This window comes from Mauremys reevesii, linkage group 4 (assembly GCF_016161935.1).
Source record: "Mauremys reevesii isolate NIE-2019 linkage group 4, ASM1616193v1, whole genome shotgun sequence".
Taxonomy (NCBI): domain Eukaryota; kingdom Metazoa; phylum Chordata; order Testudines; family Geoemydidae; genus Mauremys; species Mauremys reevesii.
The window spans coordinates 142,131,723-142,143,763 of record NC_052626.1 but is presented as its reverse complement, the minus strand read 5'-3'; the positions used below and the strand labels follow the sequence as shown (position 1 = coordinate 142,143,763).

Below are 12,041 nucleotides of genomic sequence, written 5' to 3'. Positions count from 1 at the left end.
AGCTGCATTACAGCAGGTTCTCTCCTGCTCATGTCCCGGCCCCTGGCCATTGCTCTGTCCTCACAGCTCCTCCCAATTGAGTGCCCCCCCCCCAGCAGTCAGCAAGCGGTTAAATTGGATGGGCCCTCAGCCCACCCCATGTGGCACTCCCTGACCACCACCCCACAGCTCCTCCCGTGTTTGCCAACCAGCAGGGTAGCACTGACTGCAGCTGCCAGGGACGAGCCTCAGGACGCCTGGGTTCTGCAGTGCCTCAGTCAGTCACTCCAGCATCGATCAGGAGTAGGAGCTATCCAGGCTCAGGGGCCCTGCAGCAGGTGGGGAAGGAGGCCACTGACAGGAATCAGCAGAGCCTCATTCAAAGGGAGACAGTTTGGGGGTGGCACAGAGCCTTCAGGAGGCACCACTGCCCAAGTGCCAGCGCCCCTGGCTGGAGGGCACAGGAGCAGAGCCCTAACCCTGTGACCCGGTGCAGCCATCAGAGGGGGACAGAGAGCTGCAGCAGGGGTGTCAGTGTGGGGAACACAGCAAAGAGCCCCTTCCTGGAGAGGTCCGGGCATGGAGAGGTGGGTGCCAGGCTGGGAACATGGGCCATTCCCGTTAGCAGCAAGTGCCTGTGCCCTGGTAATCACCAGGCTGGCACCACCCCCACATGGGGCCATCACGCAGCCACCCACCTGCCCACAATCCCAGACACCTGCAGCTGGCCAAAGTGATCCTAGAAACGTACGCTGGCCTAGCAATGCAGGTTATGAAGGTGATTTCTTCACATTTCTATACCAGCTAGAGCCCTGGCGCACACCCAGCTAGACCAGCAAAACCATCCAAATCCTTTTGCCACTATAGTTTATTTTGCTCAGGGAACTGGCAAACGGACTTTCCCCTGGGGGTGGCCCACCTGGCTACAGTGGTATTGTCACAATATTCCGAACAGGACAGCTATCCCAGCACACCTCTCCTAGTGCCCCCAGCACCCCTTAGGGACTGCAGCCGCTGCCTGCCAAGGACGGGACACCTGCTACCCCCTGGCAACCTGGGATGGCTCCTGGACTGCACAGGCCCCTGGGAAGGGATGAGCTCATTCACCCAAAAGATTCCCCAAGGATGAGGGGGTGCTACACCCTCCCAGGGGGCTCCCAAGGGGGCGTGAGCAGCAACAGGGCACATGAGGGCCAAAGAGAAGGCAGGAGCCCCAGGGCAACAGACCCCGACCTCCCCATCTGGCTCCTCCTGGGGCAGGCTGGAGATCAGCTGGGATACACCGCCATGTGGCCGCCAGCTCCCCTCCCTGTCCTGGGCATGTCCCCTGGCCCAGGGCTGGTCCTTGGGGACACAATTTGAGTCAGAGGAGATTTGCACTGGGGTAAACAGCTGCACTCCCTATCTCAGGTCCTTATCCAGCCCCTGTCACCGCAGTATCTGGACACCTCACACTCCTTTGTGTGTTTATCCTTTCACCCCCAGTGCAGCAGGGACGGGTTGTGAGCCCCATTGCACAGCTGGGAGCTGGGGCACGGAGGCTAAGGGACATGCCTAAGGGCACTGAGGGCTTCTGTAGCAGAGCAGGGAATTGAACCCTGGCAGCCCTGAATATTCACACACCTGCTCAGCCTCCCTCCTCTAACGCGAGTCTCACCTAGGCCAGCAGCTCACCTCTAGCCAGGAGGGGGCCAGGTAAGCGCTGCCCTATGGCTTTCTGCAGCAGTGTCAGGGGCGAGGCTGGCCCAGAGGAGAAATGGTGCCATCTGAACCCTGCCGAATGACTGTGGTGCGTGGCACTAGCCGCTCACACTGTGCTGAGCACGTCCCCTAGCCACAGCACAGAGCCCACACACCCTCCACTCACTCCGAGTGCCTGACTCACCTGCCATACCCAGCGTGCAGCACACTGATCTGGGCCACAATTAATGTGTTCGACACACTGGCCATTGCTGTCATGCCCAGGGAGCCTGCATTAGCAGCCCTGCTTCCCTGGTGTTTATTCCTTCCATCCACACACAGCAAAGCGTCGCCTGGGACACCTCTCCCATGCACAGCTGCGATGTACAGCAGTTTGCAGGCACCTGCAAAAAAAATCTAAACACACTGGGGCAGGGCCGCTGAGAGTGGGTTCAGGCCCCAGTGAAAAATTTTTTTCGGGCCCCCAGCAAGGGCAGACCAGCTAAACAGGGCCGACGAAGCCGGGCCCCCTTCCAGACTGCCGGGCCCCAGTAATTTGTACCAGCTTCCCCCCCCCGCCCCATCGGCCCTGCACTGGGGGACAGCCATGGGAGCACTGATTGTTCCACAGGAGCTAGAATGTGTAGGTGCTCGCTGAGCCAAGGGCTCATTGCGTTAGTGCCTCAAAAAGTCCTCAAATTCAGGCAAGGCCAGGCCTGATTCAAGGGCTGCTGAGAACCTCCATCTCCCGCTAAAGCCAGGGGGTTGGCGTGGACACTCCCTGGAACAGCCTCTCTGGAAGTCACACTTCAGAGGGCTGCAAATGGCTCCCAGGAAGCCAGGCACCCAAAGGGGGATGCTGTCACAGCACGTGCAAGCTCCATTCGCATTGCTAAAGCAACAGGAAGCAAACGTGGCTCTAATGGACTCGCCAGCCTGGACAAGGGCACGACCCCCAGTACACCCATTGTCATGGTTGAGTCCCACATCCACAAGGAACGGTCCCTCTAGCTTTGGATTGATTATACCAATCACACAGGGCAACCGCTGTTGCCACTGGGGGTTTAAGGGGTTCTCCCAACCTCAGCACCAATCTCCTGCCCCCCAGGATGGTGTCTCCCCCTCTTTCCATGCTCGCTCTCGCTTGCAGTACTGCCTAGGCCCCTGTTCTCCAACCACCTAACAGTCTCCCATGCAGTGTGGCCAGGGGCGGCTCTAGAAATTCCGCCACCCCAAACAGTGCTGACAGTCCCGTGGTGCGGCTCGGTGGAGCATCCGCAGGCATGCCTGTGGGAGCTCCGTCCGAGCAGCGGGACCAGCGCACAGTCATGCCTGCGGCAGGTCCGCTCGTCCTGGGGTTCGGTGGACCTCCGCAGGCATGATTGTGGAAGGTCCGGATTAACTGCAGGTGCACAGTTAAACTGGATCAGCAAAAAGCCAGGTCCCAGAGATTCACCCTCCCGAGCCGCTGTTAAACCGAAGTAAGACCAGGTAGGCGCATCCACACACGGCCCTACTACTCTAGATTAACGCCACCAGGCCCCGGCCGCCTCAAACCCCACCGTTCCGTCCACACGTGCACTGAAAGGCTCCGCCCCACGGCTCTCCGCCAATCCGCGTGTCCGTTGTGTGTGTCAATCCATCCCCATACCGCTCCGCCAATCCGCGTGTCCGTTATGTGTGTCAATCCGCCCCCATACCACTCCGCCAATCCGCGTGTCCGTTATGCGTGTCAATCCGCCCCCATACCACTCCGCCAATCCGCGTGTCCGTTATGTGTGTCAATCCGCCCCCATACCACTCCGCCAATCCGTTTGGCTGTTCTGGACATGACCCCCTCCCTTCCCCTCCACCAATTCGACGGGCCGTCCGGAGGTGACACCGCCCCACACCTTTCACAATCACCAATCAACCGAGGCCGCCACTAGTGATCCCGCCCTAAATCCCATCCCTCGGCCAATCATTTAACCTCATTTAGCCTGCGTCACGTCCGCGCTGCGGAATCAGAACTCCCGCCCCGCCTCCCTCCCGGCCCGCAGCCAATGAGACACGAGCTGGACGCTGATTGGCCCTAGCGCTCGCCGGCGCAGGCCTGGCCAGGTTGCTGCGGACTCGGCGCGGAGCGGAATAGGGGACCCCGGTGCTGTCCCCGCGGGGGTGAGTTCGGCTCCCCGGTCCCGCGCAGGGCGCGCGGCCCCGCCCCCCGGCCCATGCCCGGCAGCCTCCCCCCGGGGTCGAGCCCCCCGGCCTCGCTCGGGTCACCGGGACCTTCAGGAGCAGGCGGCTGCGCATGCGCACGGCAGCTGAGCGGGGCTCGCCCTCTGCTCCTGCTGGGCGGGGCAGGACGCCTGGGTCCCCTTGGCTCGCTGCTGCCTCCAGACCCAGAGACCGCCAGGATGGTCCTAGGTCACTCGGCCCCTCCCTGTCCCGGATGCCTGGGTCCCTGTCCCGCAGCAGGGAACTGCAGGACCCCCATGGGAAAGTGCCCTGTACTACGGCCCCCGGACGCCTGGGTCCCATCCCTGGAGAGGGGAGCTGCAGGTCCCCCGTGGGAAAGTGCCCTGCACTACGGCCCCCGGATGCCTGGGTCCCATCCCTGGAGAGGGGAGCTGCAGGTCCCCCGTGGGAAAGTGACCTGTACTATGGCCCCCGGATGCCTGGGTCCCATCCCTGGAGAATGGAGCTGCAGGTCCCCCATGGGAAAGTGCCCTGCACTATGGCCCCCAGACACCTGGGTCCCATCCCTGGAGAGGGGAGCTGCAGGTCCCCTGTGGGAAAGTGCCCTGCACTACGGCCCCTGGACGCCTGGGTCCCATCCCTGGAGAGGGGAGCTGCAGGGCCCCTGTGGGAAAGTGCCCTGTACTACGGCCCCCGAACGCCTGGGTCCCATCCCTGGAGAGGGGAGCTGCAGGACCCCCATGGGAAAGTGCCCTGTACTGCCATCCCCTAGCCCTGTCTGCAGGGTGTGATGTGCTGGGTTCAGAGGCTGGTGGGTGGGGCTGGCCTGTATTGGGTAGGTGCCAGGCTGAGTATGTGAGCTGACACTGCCTTCTCCTCCTTTGTGCTGCAGGATTGCTCTGGGCTCAGCATGGCGGCGCTGCGGATGATATGCCGAGCTTCCTGCACAGGTAAGGACTGCAGTGGCATGGAGACCCACCAGCTCCCCCACACTGTAGGGCTGTGGGCTGAGCCTTCTTTCCCTCTGCTGCCCCATGGGTCTGGAAGCATTCTCTAACCTTTCTCCTTGATTCCCCAGGGACACCACTCTGCCTGAGTCTCACTCGGCTGCTCAGTGTTACAGCCTCGAGAAAGTCCTACAGTAAGTACTGCCTCCGGCCTCCCCAAGGCTGTCTCAGAGCCCTCCTTGGGGGCACAGCATCCAGAGCCCATTCTGGAGGGCATGGAGTCTAGTCTGGTTCTCCTGCCCTCCCAGGGGGCTGCACCCAGAGTCCCTTCCTCCAAGGGCTAAACAGTCCAAGTTAGGTCTCTTCCATCCCCCAAGTTCCCATAGTGTCTCTTTCAATTGCTGTAAGGGCACCGTATCCAGAGGATGGGTGCCTGTCCCAGCTCCTTCATGTTGGTCTGTGTAGGGCGGTGATGGTTTGTGTCTCCCCTACAGAGTATGTGAATGTACAGGAGGAGAAATGGGACATGAAATCCATCACCGACAAGGCTGCTCAAACCCTCTTGTGGACGGAGCTCATTCGAGGTGAGCCCTGAGTTCTGTCGGGATGGGCTGTGATGGCAGGACCTGGAATGGGATGGTTGTGGTGGGACCTGGTATGGGGGTTGTCGGGATTGAGAATGGGGGGAAGGTGGGCTGTGAGGGTCTGATAGACATGGATGCTTCCCTGTGCCAGTGAGTCGGCAGTGAGGGGGGTCCCCACATGGAGATGGTGAAGGGTCTGAGTGATGCTTAGTGTCTTTGCTGTATTCTAACCTCCCCTGGCTCCTCCTCTAGGCCTGGGTGTGACCCTGAGTTACCTCTTCCGGGAACCTGCCACCATCAACTACCCCTTTGAGAAGGGCCCCCTGAGCCCGCGTTTCCGGGGGGAGCACGCCCTGCGCCGCTATCCCTCTGGAGAGGAGCGGTGCATCGCCTGCAAGCTCTGCGAGGCCGTCTGCCCTGCCCAGGTGAGCCTCCCCCTTGCCCTGGGGTTGCCCATGTGGGGACGCACCGCCCAGCCCCAGAGCCCCTCTCTGGTGCTTATCTCTAGCATGGTGCTTCCCAGGTAAGCAACTCTTGGTGGTGAGGTCCCCCGGTCTCTGCTCCCTAGGATCTTGTCCCCAGGGGGCCTTGGTTTGGTCCCCTCTGGGTGCCTGTTGCCCAGCTTGGACATCCATGCCTCAAAAGGCTCCCTCCCAGCTGGATCCCCTGTGTTTGGGGCTGCGAGAGCTGCATTGGCCCTAGGAGGGAGAGGTGCTGACGGGCACGGGTGCTGACACAGCTGGGTCCTGACTCCAGCCCTTCCTCCAGTCTCACTGGCAAAAGGTCAGTGTGTGCTCCCCGCCCCCCTCATTCCAGGGGAGAGAGTCTCCAGCTCCCTGTTTTACATAGTGTCACCCTCGGCCAAGTAGGCAGCACCCCTGCTTTTCCCCCGTGTATTTGGGGCAGGGAATGACCATGTTCTCCCCTCCCCTGCCAGGCGATCACTATCGAGGCCGAGCCACGTGCTGATGGCAGCCGCCGAACCACCCGCTATGACATTGACATGACTAAGTGCATTTACTGCGGGTTCTGCCAGGAGGCCTGCCCTGTGGATGCCATTGTGGAGGTGAATGCAACTGGCTGCACGTGGGGCTGGTGTCTGGGGAAGCCAAGCATGCAATCTCTCTCCAGACCTGCCCTCATACACCTTGGTCTCTGAGGGTCTCTGTATGGCAGGGGGAGGTCCTGGTGGGTCTCTGCACTAGGCAAGGGCGCAGTGGAGTCTGTCTGTCCATGAGACTCTGTCTTGGGGGTGAGGCCCTGCTGGTAGGTTGGCCCTGGTGGCAACTGTCTGCTCTACTGGTCTCTGCAGGGCCCCAACTTTGAGTTCTCCACTGAGACGCACGAGGAGCTGCTGTACAACAAGGAGAAACTGCTCAACAACGGGGACAAGTGGGAGGCCGAGATCGCGGCCAACATCGAGGCCGACTACCTGTACCGGTGATGGCTGGCCCCCCACGCTGCCCAGCCTGCTTCCTAGACCCCCCCACCCCCTGCAATAAAGGGCCTACACCCATGTCCACAGCTCCTCTGTGCCTGCCTTGGGGGAGAATGGGGCTTCAGGGTGTGGGGTGCAGGGGGGAGGGAGGGAGTGGATGGGTAAGGGGTACATGACCTGTCTAGTAACCCCTCGCTCGGGGCTCTCACTCCTGTACGTTTGCATGGGGAGTGGGGAAACTGAGGCCCTGAGCAGGGGAGGGGACTCTGCTTAAGGAACTAGGAGGGGGAGACACATGACCCCTCCCTCCTGCTGTCCCAATGCTACACGTCACATTGGGTCTGTAACTGGCTTTGGCTCATTCCCAGTGCTGGGGAGAACTGTAGGTAACACTGCTGAGGGGGGAAGAGCAGCTGGACATTCATGCCAGTTAGACCACTATTTGTTGGAGGTAGGACACCCACCCCTGGCTCCAGGGAGAGGAGCCAATGACAGAGCCAGGGTTGGTGCCCAGTCCTGCTGTCCCAGTACTGCTCCTCCCTACCCTGGTGTGTGAGAAATAGGCTTAGGCAGGATGGGGGAACTCTGCCAAACACTGAGCCAGGCAGTGCTCTGTCCCTGCCCCCTGTTCTTGGAGAGTTTTTGCCTGGGCTTGTTTTAAGCCATGAGGATACATTTTTAGCCTCCTAACTATATACATGAAATTATAACATTACTGTAACAATTACTGTAACATCACTATAATGACCATGCTCAGTGCATTATGAGCCTTCCGAAGACACCCAACATGACACACTTTGCACTGGATGCCACACAATCATTTTATAAAGATGAACACGGGGGCATCAGGTGTTCCCCTGAGGTACAGAGTGTCACCACCTGGGTCATGACCCAACCCTGTAGCTGTCCTAGTACCCTCATCATGCAAAGGTTCTGGGACACTTGTCTCAAATGCAGCGTCCCGGCAGGCCTAAGTTGGCAGGAGGGGAAGGAGGTACTGGAGCAGCGCAGATGCTGTAGCCTCCTTGAGTTGGCTCTGAACCTCCTGCTGGCCCCCATCCCTATGGGGCAGCATTCCCTGTACTCCGGGCAGCTACTCCAACCGCCAGCAGGGAGCGTGCATTAATACAGCAACCTTTTCCAAACACGGCTTCACTGGCACTTTCCCTCGCTGCAGGGGGGCCCTGCCATCCTCCTGGGAGTGTATCAGGCCCTGTGGGGAGCTCTGTCCCCCGACCGTGGGTTGGGCCCCACGGGAGAGGCTGTTGAGCCTGCTCCAGGGGTCTCCAAGCCCAGGCAGTAAAGGCTACTGTGGTTAGAGCCTGGAGTCCCAGCTTCAATCCCTGCCCAGGAATGTGGTGGAGCAGATGTGTGTGTGTGTGTGGGGGGGGGGTTCAGCAGCTGTGGTTTGTGCTGTGGAAAGGGGGAGGGGAGCTCGGTGCCATGTGAGGCTCTATCTGTCCTCGAGAACAGTCCGAAAAGCCGGCTCCCCCACCTTCTCCCCCCCCCCCCAGTTCCCCAGCAGAGTCCAGATCCCATGAGTCCAACATCCCCACCGAGCTCCTCCTCTCCCAGCCCTTCCATGCTCTCTGATGGCCCCTTGGGCGGGAGCCCAGATCCAGCTTGTTTCCTGTCCAGAAGCAGGGCTGTAAAGCTCAGCGTTTCCCCTCTCTGGGTGCTGCCCGGCCAAGGCCCTGTCCCCCGAGGGACCCCAGCTGCCCCCCAACACAGAATTAGGGGGTGGGGCTGCAGTAGCTGGGCGTGGCAGGTCCTGTGCTTACAACACAGGGTGGGGCCTAGGGCTGTGGCAGTGCTATTTGCACCGAGAGAAGGGGCTTCTGCCCAAGCTGAGCAGTGGGTAGAGATGTCTAGGAAGCCACCTCGACAGGGCTGGGTGCTGGGATCTCCATCTGCATGAACACTGCCCTGCATGTGACTGGCGCAGTGGCTCAGGGTGGGGTGTTTTCTCTGGCCTGCCAGGAGAAATGGGGCAGGGGGATGCATGCCAGGGCCTCACAGACAGGCTGGGGATACAGGAGATTGGTAGTGGCACATTTCTCAAGGGGAAGGCCAGCTGAGGCCACCCTGCAGATAGAAAAAGCCCCAGAAATACCCACTGGAAGCAAGCAGATGAGGCAGGGAAGAATGGGCCCAAGTCAGGCAGGGCATGGAAGCAGCGATGCAGGCCCCTTGGCTAGGATCATGGGATCTGGCATCTGCCGCTGGCAATACTGACTAAGTGCCCTGGGGAAACTAGCTGTCAGCGGTCATTTGAAGCAGCTATTTCCATACGTGCTATGGAAACACCATCATGTGGATCCAGCTGGAGTCAGAGGCAGAGGAGACGCCAACACCTTGGGGCAGGAATCTCATCATGCTGGGGGGGTGGGGGTGTCACACAAACCTCAGGGCACGGACCCTGCTGGGAGTGTGAGTCCTGGCACTAGTGCACGGGGCCTGGATCCTGCTTAGAGGGGGTGTGAGAGAGCTGGGAGTGTGAATCCAAGCTGAGCCGTGGGCAGCAACACTGCAACAGGGCCTGGTGCCCTGCTATTACCTCTGGGATCTCTGTCTGCACGGGCGCTGCCCTGCATGTAACTGGTGTGATGGCTCAGGGGCCCGGTGTAGGGGCCTTGGTGTGTGGGTGGGTGTCCAGTTGCACAGGGGCTAGTGGCCGTGTATGTTGCCACACTGGGGTCAGCAGTGATTGAGAGGGGAGAGTGCCCCCTATAGAGCCCCCCCATCCCGCTCCACAACATGGGGTGCAGGGTGTATGTTTTGGCCTGGAAGACTGGTATCCAGGTGCAAAGGGATCAGTGTTGGGGGTGGGGATTCAGCTGCGGGGCATAAGAACATAAGAACATAAGAAAGGCCGTACCGGGTCAGACCAAAGGTCCATCTAGCCCAGTATCTGTCTACCGACAGTGGCCAATGCCAGGTGCCCCTGAGGGAGTGAACCTAACAGGCAATGATCAAGTGATCTCTCTCCTGCCATCCATCTCCATCCTCTGACGAACTGAGGCTAGGGACACCATTCTTACCCATCCTGGCTAATAGCCATTTATGGACTTAGCCACCATGAATTTATCCAGTTCCCTTTTAAACATTGTTATAGTCCTAGCCTTCACAACCTCCTCAGGTAAGAGTTCCACAAGTTGACTGTGCGCTGCGTATAGAAGAACTTCCTTTTATTTGTTTTAAACCTGCTGCCTATTAATTTCATTTGGTGACCCCTAGTTCTTGTATTATGGGAATAAGTAAATAACTTTTCCTTATCCACTTTCTCAACATCACTCATGATTTTATATACCTCTATCATGTCCCCCCTTAGTCTCCTCTTTTCCAAACTGAAGAGTCCTAGCCTCTTTAATCTTTCCTCATATGGGACCCTCTCTAAACCCCTAATCATTTTAGTTGCTCTTTTCTGAACCTTTTCTAGTGCTAGAATATCTTTTTGAGGTGAGGAGACCACATCTGTACACAGTATTCGATATGTGGGCGTACCATGGATTTATATAAGGGCAATAATATATTCTCAGTCTTATTCTCTATCCCTTTTTAATTATTCCTAACATCCTGTTTGCTTTTTGACCGCCTCTGCACACTGCGTGGACATCTTCAGAGAACTATCACGATAACTCCAAGATCTTTTTCTGACTCGTTGTAGCTAAATTAGCCCCCATCATGTTGTATGTATAGTTGGGGTTATTTTTTCCAATGTGCATTACTTTACATTTATCCACATTAAATTTCATTTGCCATTTTGTTGCCCAATCACTTAGTTTTGTGAGATCTTTTGAAGTTCTTCACAATCTGCTTTAGTCTTAACTATCTTGAGTAGTTTAGTGTCATCTGCAAACTTTGCCACCTCACTGTTTACCTTTCTCCAGATCATTTATGAATAAATTGAATAGGATTGGTCCTAGGACTGACCCTTGGGGAACACCACTAGTTACCCCTCTCCATTCTGAGAATTTACCATTAATTCCTACCCTTTGTTCCCTGTCCTTTAACCAGTTCTCAATCCATGAAAGGACCTTCCCTTTTATCCCATGACAGCTTAATTTACGTAAGAGCCTTTGGTGAGGACCTTGTCAAAGGCTTTCTGGAAATCTAAGTACACTATGTCTACGGATCCCCCTTGTCCACATGTTTGTTGACCTCTTCAAAGAACTCTAATAGATTAGTAAGACACGATTTCCCTTTACAGAAACCATGTTGACTATTGCTCAAGAGTTTATGTTTTTCTATGTGTCTGACAATTTTATTCTTTACTATTGTTTCAACTAATTTGCCCGGTACCGACGTTAGACTTACCGGTCTGTAATTGCCAGGATCACCCCTAGAGCCCTTTTTAAATATTGGCGTTACATTAGCTAACTTCCAGTCATTGGGTACCGAAGCCGATTTAAAGGACAGGTTACAAACCTTGGTTAATAGTTCCGCAACTTCACATTTGAGTTCTTTCAGAACTCTTGGGTGAATGCCATCTGGGCCAGGGATTTCTGAGTGGGATGATTCAGCTGCTGGAGAGGGGGAGTTGCACGGTGGTTCTGATGGGACATGGGAGTGATCCAGGTTCAGAGGCGTGGGAGGGTTCAACGTGGAGGGATCCAGGTGTGGGACAGGCAGGCTCAGCCCGGCAGGATCCAAGTATGGGGGGAGAAGGTTTTGTGTGGGACAATCTGGGCACGGGCAGCTCAGTGGGGGATCTGGGTGCAGGCGGATTGGATGGGGTGTGTGTGTGTCCAGGTGAAAGTGGTTGGGGCTCAGCAGGGATTCCACGTGTGTCGGGGATGGGGCTCAGAACGGAGGTCTTGCTGCAGGGGGATCACTGGGTGGGTGCAGGTGCTGAGGGAGTGGGGGTCTGAGTGTGGGGAGCCAGGGTTCCGCAGGGTGGTCCAGGTACAGCTGGTTGGAACTCAGTGGGGTGGGGCTCAGCGGGGTGGCCCAGGTGCAGAGGGCGTGGGGCTCAGCATGGGGGCTCAGCGGGTGATCTGGGTGCGAGGGAGTCCAGATGCAGGCGGATGGGGCTTGGCTGGCAGGGTCTGGGTGGGGGTTCAATGGGGGCATCTGGGCGCGGGAGGGTTGATACTCAGTGTGTGTGTGGTGGGGTGTCCAGGTACGGAGGGGGTGAGGCTCGGCGCAGGGGGAGGAGGTCCAGGTGCAGGAGGGTGAGGTTCGACGGGGTCTGGATGGAGGGGTGGGGCTAGGCGAGGGGAGTCTGGATGGAGG

The 12,041-nt window shown here is 58.0% G+C and overlaps 1 protein-coding gene across 2 annotated transcripts; it reads left to right on the top strand.

Annotated features, from left to right (window-relative positions):
• Positions 1–3,664: 3,664 nt before the first annotated feature.
• Positions 3,665–6,892, top strand: NDUFS8 (NADH:ubiquinone oxidoreductase core subunit S8). 2 transcript variants are annotated; one of them, XM_039537286.1, is made up of 7 exons: positions 3,665–3,816; positions 4,730–4,787; positions 4,916–4,978; positions 5,279–5,368; positions 5,621–5,793; positions 6,306–6,434; positions 6,681–6,892. In XM_039537286.1, exons 2-7 carry the CDS (start codon positions 4,748–4,750, stop codon positions 6,810–6,812), a joined length of 627 nt encoding a protein of 208 aa, XP_039393220.1. In that variant the 5' UTR covers positions 3,665–3,816; positions 4,730–4,747; the 3' UTR covers positions 6,813–6,892. The 2 variants fall into 2 exon arrangements, with proteins under 2 accessions (XP_039393220.1, XP_039393221.1); XM_039537287.1 differs by lacking the exon at positions 3,665–3,816 and adding an exon at positions 4,002–4,065.
• The last annotated feature ends 5,149 nt before the right edge of the window (positions 6,893–12,041 follow it).